The 14663-nt window shown below is 41.6% G+C and overlaps 1 protein-coding gene and 1 long non-coding RNA gene across 5 annotated transcripts in view; one reads left to right on the forward strand and one right to left on the reverse strand.

Annotated features, from left to right (window-relative positions):
- The first annotated feature begins 8 nt into the window (after positions 1 to 8).
- LOC103900639 overlaps positions 9 to 14663 on the forward strand; it is a 32980-nt gene continuing 18325 nt past the window's right edge. For both annotated transcript variants that reach the window (XR_657679.2, XR_657680.2), the window contains exons 1-3: positions 9 to 244; positions 482 to 654; positions 13569 to 13665. This is a non-coding gene — a long non-coding RNA (uncharacterized LOC103900639). The remainder of the gene's footprint in view (positions 245 to 481; positions 655 to 13568; positions 13666 to 14663) is intronic.
- Positions 2310 to 14663, reverse strand: part of ASMTL (acetylserotonin O-methyltransferase-like) — a 29566-nt gene continuing 17212 nt past the window's right edge. The window contains exons 8-13 of one of the 3 annotated variants that reach the window (XM_009281354.2): positions 13538 to 13722; positions 11418 to 11547; positions 10138 to 10281; positions 9464 to 9586; positions 2759 to 2838; positions 2310 to 2558 (exon numbers count right to left, since the gene is read on the reverse strand). In XM_009281354.2, coding sequence (XP_009279629.1) covers positions 2424 to 2558; positions 2759 to 2838; positions 9464 to 9586; positions 10138 to 10281; positions 11418 to 11547; positions 13538 to 13722 — 797 coding nt within the window. In that variant the 3' untranslated portion in view covers positions 2310 to 2423. Of the gene's footprint in view, positions 2559 to 2592; positions 2839 to 6587; positions 7784 to 9463; positions 9587 to 10137; positions 10282 to 11417; positions 11548 to 13537; positions 13723 to 14663 lie in introns of those variants that run through there. The other 2 variants (XM_009281353.2, XM_009281352.2) reach the window with 2 other exon arrangements.

A 14663-nucleotide genomic window follows, 5' to 3' on the forward strand; every position in this document is an offset into this window, starting at 1 on the left:
GCCCGCCTGGCCCGGCCCGGCCCGGCTACGCCAGGGCCGCAGCACAGTGTGAAGGTCACCGTCGCTCACACAATTTTTTCCACAAGAGTCGCTTCCTGAAGCGTTTACCGCTGTCGCTTTGTGCCGCTCTCGGTAGAGCAGGCAGGAACGCGTACAACCGAACGGGCCACATCTCGCGGAAACGCTGTGCCCCACGGGGCCGGACACGAAGCACAGCGCGAGGCGGTGGCGCACCGGATTTGGGGTATGGGTTTGTGAGCCCGTACGGTCCGACCAAGCCAACTGGGGGGCTCATCTGGTGGTAACTGTCGGAGGCCAGCGTCGGACGGAGGCACCGCTTCCCACCCCGGGCCCTGGGTGGCAGCAGCAGCCGTTAGGAGGAGGGGAGCGGATTTGGGGCGCTGTCTGGGGGCCAGCAGGTTTTGCTCTGTGCTCGCCACCCTCAGGGTAATGCTGATCGAAGGCATCTCCTTGTTTCCAGGTTCTGTTCCCACCTGCTCCTCCTCACCATTGCGGTGCCAAGCGTCACATTGCCGGGCTTTACCGTCGGTCACTGAAGTGATCCGAGACAATGAAATGCCAAAGAACTTCACGGTGGTTTCCTAGAGGGACGACGGGGAAGCGTGGTCCCGGCTTCTTGTTTGGGCGCTCAAGGTTAGACGCTGTGAAAAGCCCTTCTGCAGGCTGCCCGAGTAGGCACTCATGGCAGGGCCTCTGCCCCTACAAACACAGGCCTGGTCTCCGTCAGTCATCTCTGCTAATTTTATTGTACGCCGAAAGTGAAATTTTACACCTAATGGCCAAACTTCTGTCTGAAATTAGACCTTTCTAAAAGTCTTGAAATTGTTCTAGCTGGAGGGCATTACTTTATGCGCACCTTTTGTAATTGCTTTCACTTTTAATGGATGTTTCCTACAAAAGTAAACACAGCCAAACTTTTTTTTTTTTAAATAGATGACTGGTGAACCACAAAGTGCAGTAGCTGAGGTGTCTGAAACCACTGCTTACACATGTATCTACTTTGCAGGATTTCAAAATGAGAGCCTCCCTCTCTCCGGGGGCGTGTTGTGAGCGCAGGATGTGCCAGGCATAGCCTTTCTCTCTGCTGTAGTATGACAGACCATGTACTATACGTCACTATACCTTTTTTTTTTGCATATCAAAAGATAGGCAGTAAATTGTGTGCTATTTTATATTTGTAATACAGATACAGTGAAGTGACTCCTGTGCCCACACAGGGTTAGGCACATACAGCATTACAGGACCGTATTTTGGATGTAATCAATGAAAGGCTGTGGTGCATATTCTCAGGCAGGCACACACAGCCTAGCGTGGCATCTTTCTTTTAAAAAAGCTCGTAACTGAATGTTCATACTCTCATAGCACAACACAATGCATGCAAGGCTGGGATTTTTTTCCCCACAAAGTTTTCTGTTGATTAAAAAAGAACTTCATACGCAGGGACTCTGAAGTGTTGTCAGTTTGAAAAATGAAGGTAAAACGAACTTAACTTTTGTGATACGAAACTGTTCAGCCAATAGTTGTCCTGTCCCGTCCACCTTGGGAGCTCAGATGCATCTGACTGGGGGAAATCCTTTTCTCTTTAGCACCACGCTTTTCCTTCTGTTTCTGCACTTTTTTTTTTTCTTTTCTGTTCTTTACCTAATCTCATATTCTGCTATCCACTTTCGTAGGAGCTCACAAATTAAGCAGGGCTAAAAAGGAGGAGGAGGAGGATGTTCTTGCACCAAATGTGGTGCCCCCACATTTCATCTCCAATTATAATCACAGATGAAACTTGTGCTTTTATACAACTGCCTTTTCCAATGAACTCACAGAAGGCAGAGGAGTCTGTCTTGACTCTTGAGAAGCTGCTGCTCCAGTTCTTCTGTTTCCAATCTTGACTACGCCATTGCTGTAGCAGTTTCCAGGCTTCATTAGACAATGTTTCTTTATTTACAGTAGAGAGTGTAACATAAAATGATACTAAAATGGATGGTGATGAAGTATGGAAATGATACCTGCATTAACCTCCTGAAACAGGGGCAAAGCAATGTGTGCTGGTCTAAAAACTACTCTAATTGCGCCAAGTATGATGAAATTGTGATTTCTCAGCAACGTGAATACTGCTGTAGGGCTGTTGATACCATTTATGATGGGAGACTTGTTTCTGAGGGTACAACAAGTGTTGTGCAGCCACAGTATCACTGCCATCAAATGATGCCAGAATCTTCTGGCATCATTTTACTCAAGTTCAAAATAAATGCAGTCATCTCTCCCCCTTTTTAAAAGTAACTTCAGAAAGCTGACATTAACATTTCCTGTTTATGATATTGATGGGAAACTGAGAACTTATTTGCATAATTACAAAACATTAAACATGACTAGAGACATCCAGATTTTACTACTATATCCATTTTTCCCTAGGTCTTAATGCAGAGAACGACATCTAACAGATTTCCCGTCAATCTGATTTTGACATTTGTGAATCCATGTTGTTCCAGTAAGCCTCGATATTCAGAGCCACTTCTCTCCTTTCCCTCTGTCTGCACAAGCATGTTCAAAGACTGCGCATCAAACATGACTAGAGACATCCAGATTTTACTACTATATCCATTTTTCCCTAGGTCTTAATGCAGAGAACGACATCTAACAGATTTCCCGTCAATCTGATTTTGACATTTGTGAATCCATGTTGTTCCAGTAAGCCTCGATATTCAGAGCCACTTCTCTCCTTTCCCTCTGTCTGCACAAGCATGTTCAAAGACTGCAGCAGAGCTGTGCTCCTGTTCTTCTTCTCATCATCCAATACCGTTTCAGCCAGCAAAATCCCACAGCCTAATTTAAAAACAAATGCATGCCAACAGTACTAATCCATTATCAGGCAAGAGAATTTCTGCTACCATACATAAGGGTGCAAACAAGACACAGGTGATTTCATTTATCATTTATGGCTTTGCTCTGCTATTAAATGACTAATCCACTATTAAATGCATAATCCACTCCTCTCACAAAACCCAGGAAATTCCCTTCCACGCTATGGAGGGATCAAACACTCGCAAGTCAAGTCACGTCTCCGTTTTCAGGGGAAGAGGGGATGACTTCTGTAGACTTGGCATAAAGGTTATGGAAAACAGTAAGACAGGAATAGTAGTTACATCTCTTTGGGATATATTGCTGCTTCACATTCATATTGAAACGGTGCCAAGCAGACAAAACGGTGGATGGCGAGCATTACAGAAGCAGAAAAGAAGTCAATGTTGTACATAATTTCTGTAGGAACTGAGGTCTTTGTGGCGGGACTGACCTAGGGACGCAAGCAGAACTTAAATGATCCTGTTTACACACAGTCTCCTCCTCCCATCTTCAGACCCGTGAGGGGAAAGGGAAGACAAGAGAGAGCCACTGGCAAAACGAGCATAGTTTTACTCATTGTCTTTTGGCCTTGCATCTTATGTGGTGGTTTCTCTTGGCACAGCGGGGGGGTAGGAGGCCACCAACTCAGATCAAAATAGCAGCACTTAGTAGTACTAAAATCACTGTAAAAGTGCTGCATAACATTCATATCTTTCTGACCCTTAAGACAATCTCCTCTGAGCCATTCCTACCCGTACACCTCAGACATTTAACAACTGATAAAAAGTAAATTAAACATAATACTGCAGTTTCTTAGAGAAGAGACTAAGATCTGCAGATGAAATTGCTGGCTGAGACCTCGGTGTTAACTATCAGGAGTCATGAAAGTCCTTCTGACAGCTTATTAATAAATTCCGTGTTTCTTCCCCGTATCATCAGCTACCTTACTAAATGCAAGTTCAAGCCACCTACCCTGTGATGAACCAATGACACAGGTTTGCTTCACAAAGAAAAAGGATTAGCCAAGCATGTCTGAGGTGAGCCTGAACCTACTTTATCTGTCCAGTGGGACTCTTCTGCCTTAATTCAGTCATCCGTAGGTTAGATAGCTGTATTTCAGCTAGCCCTCTTAAATATGCTCTATCCACTATGAAATGTATAATCACTTCTCTTAGGAAAAACAGGAAATTTCCTTTCACAGATAGGTGAGACAAATCATCCTCTGAAAATGCCTGTTTTTCTACTGATTGGAGAGCTCAAGGTGACTAGATGATTTGAATGCCTAATATTTAGGTATCTAAAGTTAGGGTGATGAAGCCCATTTGTTATGACTCAGTGGTTTCTATTCCACCCCCCCCCCCCCCCCCGCTTCCTCCCCTCTTTTCTACTTCTCCCTTGTGCAACAGAGAGACCTGGGAATCGCTGTTCCTGGTTACACAGCAAACGTTGCTAGGTAGAGTAATGCAAGACTATCATTTCTAAGTCACCATTATATTACAGCTTTGGAAGACAGTGTCCAAATTTTGGACACTTTGAAAGGAGGACACAAATAGAATGGTCATTATAATTTGCCATGGAAAGTTATTTGGGACATCCAGATAACATCAGGGTAATCTGGAAAAACATACCCAGAAAGCACAACCAATGTGGGAAGAACACCTTCAAAATTTAGACACAGTAAATTAATGCAGGGAAAAAGAAAAAAAATTCTCTACAGTTAATGAAGAGTTGCTAGTGTAATTGAAATTTCTTCATGAGAGGGACTGAAATAGAGTTAACTTTCAACCTTTTCAGGAAGCATACTTTGATGAGGAAACGTTGACCATGGTTTTATAGGAGATAAAAATTAATAGTCATAACAGTCTTTTCTGAATTAGAAAGTCATTTAATCCAGATTATCATTGTTTAGCAAGCACATAATTTCCAGTCAAAAGATTGGGGGGGAGGGGGAAGTAAAGTGCCAGCCCTCCAAAAACTTTTTTTAAAAACAAAATAAAAACCCACATTAAATACTTCCACTATCCAGGAGTCAGCTAACACAACCAAAACTGAATTGAGAGCTCACACAAAGGGGTTTAGCCATTAAATAGCTCTTCCTAAGCTCTTGTGCTGGGTGGCTCAGATGACGTCCTACCCTTCGCTTCTGTCCCATTACTGTTCCAGGCACAAGTACTGTTAACAGCTGTAACAAGGTCAAGAATTGATATAAAAATGATTGAGCCAGGACAGCCAACCAGGTTGTCTCTTCTTCCTTACAAACTTCTCTTTATCTTCCTCAAGGATTCTTACCTCAGTGTTCAGTGAGCAAGTGCTGAAGTTCTTGTTTGTATTATTCATCCATCGTTCTGTTAACCCCCCTGACTCCCCACCTCAAAAAATTGTTTTCTGTGCATCACATTTCCTCTAAACTGTTGCCAAGGCAGAATGTGGGTAAAAGATGCATCCTCAAGAAGGCATAGCTGAATGTCACTTCCCAAGGAGCAACACCAAACCTACAGGCTTTGTTGGCAGAAGTTCATTTGGATTTTAAAACCTAGCCCGCTCATTCTTCATGTCTTGAATAGTGAACAGGCCCAAATTTTCCTCAGTTATGCCTATTGCTTAGGAAGTCTTTTCAGTGTAACACCATTAAATCCACTCCTTTCTAACAGTCAGCAGAAGATACCAGCTTTCTCCAGAGCAACTGAAAAACTCAATTTGGACATTAATGAGAGAAGTCGAGTTTATCATTTCTCAGGTGACTGGGCTACATCAAATGATTATAGAAGAGCTTAGGCTGAAATGGACCACAGGAGATCTCTAGTCCAACCTCCTGCTTGGAGCGGGGCAGCTCTACAGTCAGCTCAGCTTGTTCAGGGCTTTGTTCTCGGATCTTGAAACCTCCAAAGACAGAGATTCCACAACCTCTCTGGGCAACCTGCTCCAATGCTTAATTGTCCTGAGAGTGCAAAGCTGCGGTGCATTCAGACACCACGCCCAAGGGACTAATGCTTAGTGTGTACAGAGTGTTGTGCTTTAATCACAGAGTACGCCGAGGTTGTGTGGTAGCCAAGCACATTCTACTCAAATTTTACAGTCGGATACATAGTACTTAGAGGCACAGTTTTAAAGTCTGTGGCAGTTACAGGTGTGCCAACTTTAGGATTGAAATTTTCTGACTCAAACAGCTTATAGCAGCTTAAAGAACAGCATTATGAACTTCATGAGTAACTATGAGATGAGAAACATCTGATTGCTGGAATGAGTCTCTCAAAGTACAAACCTGTTAAGCATAATGGCAAGCTTCATGTCAATATGGAAAAGAAACATATTAAATTGTTGTTGAATATTTTGCCTTATCTCTTTAAATGTCTGTACAGAAGAGATCAGTCAAATTTCCATTCATAAAAACCTTCTGCTAAGAATTAAAAACCCCAATGTGGTAAAAGTCTGACATTTCCCTGAGTTTGTGCAGCTGAAGTGCTCTGTAGTAAGCATATTTCTCATGATGAATTGAATCACTGTGGCACTTTTGCTTTACTCAGTGCTCAAAGAGCAAAGTAACTTCTGATTAAGTAACGTAAGACAAAGTCTACCAGGCAGATGCAACTCTTGACCTTGCTCATCAACTCTTTAATTTGCTGAGGTTGGTAATTCAGCATAGGCACGGCCTCTTTCACACTGGCTTATTAGGATTTTTGCTGTAGAAGCGTGACAGGCAAGAAACTCACAACTGATAGAGAAGAAAGCTAGTTTGAAAGTGCAACTTTAATCTTCAGGAAGGCTTCCACTAGAAAGTACACTTTAAATAGAAAAAATAAATATCAATGAAGTATCAGGAAAAAATAAACACTAGGAGAGGTGACATTAGTGACAAATTACTTGAAGAGATGGGATACAGTATGTACTTCTCCAGTTAAAGACTGGATCATAAAGAAACTTGTATTTTTAATTTTCATAAGAGAATTTATACATAAATCCTAAAACTCATCTCAAGTAATGAGACAGAAAGCGTATATGGCCATTTAACCATATTCAGACAAACCCAAAACTGATGGGAACCGATAGGAACAGCTCTCAACTGCAGCCTGTGTGGGTACATACTGTGGCTGGAGGTCAGAGGCTGCCGAAGTTTCTCTGTGACATTATAGCTGCTCTAAGAACAGCTGTTTGAACTTTGTCCTATTTTCACTTTTGCCTGCGGAAAAAGTGCTTAAAAAAGGGTAGCCTTGAGATGTTTTTAAGTAAAGCCCCACAGAAAAGTGAAAAAGAGGACTAGCATCCCCAAATTCAGGCAGATGGTACAGTATTCATTTTTATTTTTTCATTTGATAAAAATGAGCAGTAACCACTGAATACACTGCAAAGGGAGAATTCTCTTTAAGGCCCAAGAAAACTACGGTATTAATGTGGCCCATAAAAGCTTGTAGTTTTAACTTGCCATGCTATACAGCTATGTCAAGTCTAAGTTTAATTCGGTCTGCAAACTAGCCAAAAGAACTGGACGTGAAGGTATTTAATACATAGGAGTTTCAGCCTGCCCCAGACACTTTTTAAATGCATAGAACTCACTCCTGCAGAAGCTGCAGTCCAACTTTTATTCAAGGCCTGTAACACTATGCTTCAGATAAAGGGTCAAAATTATCCTAAACTGACAATATGTGCTGGTTGATGACGGGTATATTGCACAAGTGTAAAAAACTCAGCATCCCAGTTTGCTTCTGGGCACACTACGGTGACAGATTCTTCTTGAAGCACAAAACAGCATCTAATAAGTTTCCTGTGATCTTAACTTGTACGTTTGTGAATCCGTATTTCTCCAGTAGCTGTTTATATTCTGAGCCACTTCTCTGCTTGCCTTCAGTCATACCGAGGGACTGCAGTACAGCTCTAGCAGGGTGTGTCTTCTGTTCGTCAAGCACAATTTCTGCCACTAGCAAGGCACTTCCTGCATTTCCAAAACAACCAAAAGTGGTTCAGTAAAGTATTTCTAGCTTCAAGTTTTTAGTGTTTTGTTCAGAGACAGTTAGAGAGGTCCCTCAAGACTAGTGTTTTAATGGTCTTCAGTGGAAATCAGTGCCAGAACTTTACTTTCAGTAATCCCTTCCTGGAAGCAACCATTTCATTGTTAAAAGGGAGTTTAGAGCACTGTCTCCACTTCAATGAAGTTCAGGCCACTTCCTGACTATGCTCTTAAACTCAGTCTCGTTTCCATTTGAACCAAGCAACTCCTGTAAGCATCTGTCATACCCCAATCTTTGCATAAGAAGATTAAGACAGTCACCCACAATTTTCTTTCATAATTTATAAACAGGATTATGCTTTATAGCCTAAATCTAATTTTGAATGCTCTCCTGTGAAACAAACTTCACAGCTACAGTTAATCCTGTTGGATGAAGGAATCAGTTGATCTTAGCAGTCAGGCTTTTCTGCTTTTTGTCTTCTCCTTTGATCTTAAATACTGTCCAAATATGAGTCAGTGTGCCCTGGCAGCCAGAAGGGCCAACAGTGTCCTGGGGTGCGTCAAGCACAGCATAGCTAGCCAGTTGAGGGAGGTGATTGTCCCACCCTACACTGCACTGGTGCGGCCTCACCTCGAGCACTGTGTGCAGTTTTGGGCGTCTCAATATAAAGAAGGACATCAAACTATTAGAGGGTGTCCAGAGGACAGCGACCACGATGGCTGAAAGGCCTCAAGGGCAAGACTTATGAGGAGTAGTTGAGATCACTTGGTTTGTTCAGCTTGGAGAAGAGAAGGCTGAGGGAAGACCTCATCACTGTCTACAGCTTCCTCAAGAGGGGCAGCAGAGGGGGAGGTGCTGATCTCCTCTCTCTGGTCACCAGCAATAGGACACGAGGAAATGGAATGAAGCTGCGTCAGGGGAAGTTCAGATTGGACATTAAGAAAAGGTTCTTCACTGAGAGAGTGGTCAGTTGCTGGAACAGGCTGCCCACGGAAGTTGTCACGGCACCAAGCCTCTCAGAGTTCAAGAAGCATCTGGATGATGCTCTTAGTCATATGGTTTAGTTTTAGGTAGTCCTGCAAGGAGCAGGGAGTTGGACACCATGATCCTTATGGGTCCCTTCCCACTTGAGATATTCTATGATTCAAATGTAGCAGAAAGCAGAAGAGGCTACATATTTCTCATGAAATCTGTGCATAAAGTAGTGCTGAACTCTAGTTTACCATATTCTGGGCACAACTGAGATAGCAAAACGATAGCAAAACAAACTGCTGCTTCTTGAATAGCAAAACAAACTGCTGCTTCTTGATTAACCTGAAGGAACTTAAGTTAGACTACTTGTACATATAGAAATAAGCACATGCTTAGTTATTTGATGATACAGGGCTTAGTAAGAAAGACTGGGCATGGCAGAGATAGGGGAGATGACATAGTTGTATGTGAAGCCTGCAACTATAGTAACGGCTTATTTTATATAGTTTTGTTAGCAGCTTTGTTTCCTTTTTTTCTTAGTAGGTATTACCATAATGCAAGCATAGAGATTCAAGCAAAGGCTACTATGATTGGAGAGAAAAATATGCTTTTTTAATATGAACTTCTTATCATTACTCATTATGTTTATGCATTAACATGCACCTTTAAGCCCACAAGATGAAAAAACCTACCTGGTTTGCAAACAGCTGATATCTTGCTTAACAGCACATGTATCTTTTCATCAGGCCAGTCATGAAGAACACGTGAAAGGATGTAAAGGTCTGCTTCTGGAAGATTATCCTTGAAGAAGTCACCTGTTGGAAAGCAGAGTTAGTACATTCCTGTAGAAACCACAAAATGAAATTAAAATATTGCAGAGGAACTAGGAGCTTCAGCAGTGGTAAAGAAACAAGAATGACCAGGTATAGGGATGCACTGATTTGCAGATAAGGAAAGCGTAGTTAAAGAGAAGAGCAGATCACAGGTAAGAATTTTGTAACATATAAAAATGGAGAGAAAGCCTAAAGTAAGGAAGGAGACATCGAAGTCCTTTGTAGCCACCGTGCTGATCTTGCCTAGAAAAGCCTGAGACAAGGACATGCAGCCTCTGCTCCCAGTGGTACTCAAAAATGACTAATTCGTACTTCCTCATTTATCCACATTCTCCAACCACAGCCAGTTTGTTTTTATCCCCACAGGCTTGAGGAATACAATGTCCCCATTTAGCATGGGTGAGCCTACATTGCCTTGTACTAAGACACGTTTGGGGTTGGAGCAGGGTAGCACACTGTTTTCTGCAGTGAAAGAACCTGCTCTGTGCTCCAGGATAACTGAAGTAAGACAAAAGATCATGTGTTACATTTACCTGATACAAATGTCACTGGAGCTGTGTGTTGTCCTGAAGGCTGAAAGTAAGAGGTGTTTGCAATGACTTCTGGAAGGTCAAATACTGTGACCTTGAGATTTGGGTATATTTGTACTAATTCATGAGCCAGAGCTCCAGTGCAACCTGTTGAAAGTTTAAAAAAGTCAAAATCGAGTCTTTTCTCCCAGCATTTGCAGACATTTTTAAAGACAAGGCTGTATATAACATTAAAATATATAAAATAGAGACATCAAATCAGAATTAGAGGTAGACAGCTCCACAATTGACATGGGCAATAGCACTTCTTGGTGGATAGAGCAATGCTTTAAAGCTTGGGGAATGCAGGCATGACTCCCTACTGTCATAGAATTGTTAAAATGACCTTTGATACCACTACCTCAGGGTTTTTTTGGGGGTAGAAGAGCATTAATGAAAGGGCAAGGACTTGTAATTTGTGGATGAAGAGCACTAGAACTATTTACCATTTACAAAGCACTGATATAGGAAGTTTGACAAATACTCTCCAGCATGGTAAATGATAGGGATGGCAAAGTCTTGGAGCCTCTGCACAAGTGGCAAAGGTTACACCAGTATTGCGTTAATTCCTCTGACATGCTGTCCACCTCCCCAGGCACTACGTAAAGTGTTCTTCCTTCAGTGGACCTTTCCCTACGTGGTAACACTCCCTTCTGTGCAACTGCAAGCACAGGGCAAAAAAGGACATAACAAGAAGAGTTTCTTCAGGTGTATCATTGGTCTTCAACATTTTGGTGGTCATCTTGGATATTAAGAATTAAAACAACACACAAAACAAACCCATCCTAGAAGAATCAAAACTTTTTGTTCTAGCAGTGCAGCGTTTCAAGTTTGACACCCCAATACAGAAGGACTCAGAAATAAATCCTTCATTACTTTTGAAAATCCTGGACATGCCGAAGGACAGCAACAGCACAGTTGAAAATGGAGCTCCCAGCCCAATATTCTATCAGCTGAGCCACAACCCATCTTGTTTTCTGTGTTGAGCTGTGTCAGTATGTAACTGATTGTGACAAACATTCACTTATTTCAAACTATTCAAATACCATTTAAGTAACTGCTTTCAGTTAACTGCACTTAGTCCTTTCATTCTGACATTACAATACCAGAAAAATAACAGTAGATAATATTACTGCAGTTCTAGTAAAAAAAAAAAAAAAAAAGTATGTTTTAAGTAATAGAATATAGAACTGAAATCAAGCTTTTCCCTTTAATTTGTATACAGGTTCAATTACACGCAATACCTCCTAAATCACAAGCAGATTTGAACTGTGAAAGATCAAATGCTGTAGCCACATCTCTTGCTGTCAGGTGGGCAATGCTGTGCATGGCAGCCATAAAACGTTGCTTCACCTCCTGGCTGTGATAATAGTCCTAAAAAGGGAAAAAAAGCACAGTAATTGAAGTTTATTTTCATTACTTAACTAAAACTATGTACAACCAAGGCAGTAGGTGCACACCATTAACATTAGAATTCTAAAATTAAAAGGTAAGTTAAAAGTGCCACTGACTAGTTGCTCATCCAAGTCCTTTGCTGTTTCACCGTAGTGATAAGCAGATTTTTGCATCCTCTCCAAAATTCTGATCACACAGACATCTTTTGCAGTACGTCCCAAAGGACGTACCTTGGCTGGTTTGAACCTGGTCTTGGTAATGTCCCAAGGGCTGTTAAATTCAACACTTCTGCCTACTGAAGCTGGGGCAGCATAGCAGGAAGAAGGGGTAATCTGAAAAGTGCTTTTTAAAGAAATACTGTGCCTTTGATATACATTTACTAACACATTTGCTCCACAGAAAGATGTCTCCGGACTTTAAACTGTTTGAAAGGACAGATCCATTTTTTTCCTTCAGTCTCCTGAAGTGTTCCTCCTTCTTCTTGATATACTCACAAATTGCTTTCATTTAATTCTGACATTTACTGTCCCATGACAGGAAAATAACGAGATGATTGGACCGTAACTTAAACCAGAAACATTAAAGCTCATACTGGTTTTTTTGATTAGGTGAGATGCAAGCATTCAGTACCAGAACCTCATGCCTTTACCTTTGAAATGATACATAAGCATGAATCCCCTTTATGTCTCGCTTTCATACAGACTTCATCAGTTATGTCTGGCTTTACAGCTACCATGAAGTGGAAGTATCTCCAGGCTGTGATATGCATAGTGCCATAGGCAGCCCACATATTCTGCTTGGACGTACTATCCTGTATACATATGGAGCCCAGACCTGAACTGGTAGTGACTCCTGTCGCAAGCAACACCCAAGCAAACTCAAGTTGGTAACCCAGATGTTTAACAAAGGATGCGATCCAGTTCACCTACGTTAAAACGCTTAACTTGCACATAAATTTAAGCATCTACTGCAGTATCTATCCTACAGCAAAGTATCTAAACTCCCTTTAAAAGAGCCTTTGAAGGATTCCTAAAGGACGTTCTTGTCCACCAGTAATCTAGGTACTAACATTAGGCTAACAGGACCTTCTTAACTCTCCAAAAGCCCTTATTTCCTTCCACCAACTGTATATGAGGAATGTAGACATCTCCTTTAGGAGACTGACTTCATCAGCATCTAGAAGTTAAGTATAAATTAAGAACCTCAGGATGTAGTCTGAAGTACACTTTAAGCCAGCACTGCTGTCAGAGATGAAGTCCTGACATATTCTGCTCACTCTACTAGCACTCTCCTTAAACAGGCACAAATATTTATGTCCCCCAACCTGCTTCGCCAGGATAATTGACCAGTCAGGCTAGTTATAACTCTAAGTGATTCTCCAGTCTGAACACATCCACCTGGCCTAGCGTTGGAAAAGGAATGCTACAGAGATGGAAACAGATGGAAGAAAGGATTACAATTCTTATCAGCAATATATACCAGCTTGAAGCATATACAAAACTACAAACCTTCATAAAAGAGATTGGATCCCTTCTCCACTGCATCAACACAAAGCGACTTAGAAAACTGTCAGCACAGATTGAACTGGATACACATCAGTACCACGTGATTGGCATCCAGTATGGAAGGAGTGCATATGTGATAAGATACTACCTGGTGTTACAAAAAGGCCACATAAATGTAAATTAAACAGGCCCAGAGGTTGTTCTGAGAGTGTGTTAGCTGGATGGGCAACACTTTAGCCAGAGAATTTTCATCAGCACTCGAATTTCCCAGTATACTCTGTGATTGCTCCAGCACTTTAGAGCCTGAAGTTGAAGGGAACAGAAGTCTGGGACTAGTGAGTGGCATTGTGTTTCTACCATTTCTGAGACTGACCAGCTTTCTCAGACAGCTCAGTCTCCATTTGCCCCTAGATCAGTTTTAGGCTCCTCACAGCTAGTTTTGATACTAATAAGAGTTATGTTACCTTAAATAAATCTTCTGCTTTTTTTCCAAAGGCTCGATGGTTCTGCCTGCTGCCTTCTTTGACAGCAGACTCCAAGTTTGTGAAGAGGGGCCAAAGGTGGTCATTAGAGTGGATAATATAGCCATGAAGTGAGTATTCACCATCTGAGGTCAGGTAGGTGTTTGCTGAATCTGTATTACTGTAACCTTATGGGAAGAAAACAATTGTAACCAGCTTTGTTTCTGTACTTTACAACTGTTATTTAATATCTGAAGGCATGTTTTCCTGAGCAGCTGTTAAATAGCTAGCAAATCCTGATCTTAGGATCATATTATTTTTTGTGCAAAGATTTCTATGAAATAATTCTAAAGGTCTTCTCATTCTTAAAGGAGCAGGTACTTTGTTTATAAAAAGAATTTAGATGCTGGAGGATATAGGTAGGCACCGCTTTTTTATTTTTGTGGGGTTTATTTGGTGGTTGTTTTTTTTTTTTTTAAACCAGAGTACCTCAATTACTACACCTGATATTCAAGGGAGAGTATCAGAAGTTCCTCATTCTTGACTGCATTTTTCTTTAGATTATGGCTTCTCCTTCCCTTAAATTCAAGCTTTCTCCAGTATGTTTTGCCTTTAGGGCTTTCTCCTTGGTCTTCTCCTCTAACAGAGTTGAAAGCCTCCTTTATTTCCTTTTCTTGGCACTTGACCATTTCAAGTCTTACTATGTAAATGATGCATATGGAAACTTATAACTACATAGTGCAGACTGAAAAAGTTAATCCTAATACTGACTCCCTCACCTGCATACACTTTCAAGCACTGTTCCAGTTAAGGGCACTAAAATTTAAGCTGTTGTCCATGAAGACACATTCCAGAGCTCTCTTCTTTAAAACCCTGATTCTCTGCTGAAGACTGTGACTCTGCATTGCTGCAGCAGGGAATAGAATTTGGTCCTTAATTTAGATAGAATCATAGAATCATTTAGGTTGGAAAAGACCCTTAAGATCAAGTCCAACCATTAACCTAACACTGCCAAGTCCACCACTAAACCATGTCCCTAAGTGTCATATCTACACGTCTTTTAAATATCCCCAGGGATGGGGACTCAACCACTTCCCTGGGCAGCCTCTTCCAATGCTTGACAACCCTT

The sequence above is a fragment of the Aptenodytes forsteri genome, unplaced genomic scaffold (genome assembly GCF_000699145.1).
Source record: "Aptenodytes forsteri isolate BGI_AS27 unplaced genomic scaffold, ASM69914v1 Scaffold212, whole genome shotgun sequence".
Taxonomy (NCBI): Eukaryota; Metazoa; Chordata; class Aves; order Sphenisciformes; family Spheniscidae; genus Aptenodytes; species Aptenodytes forsteri.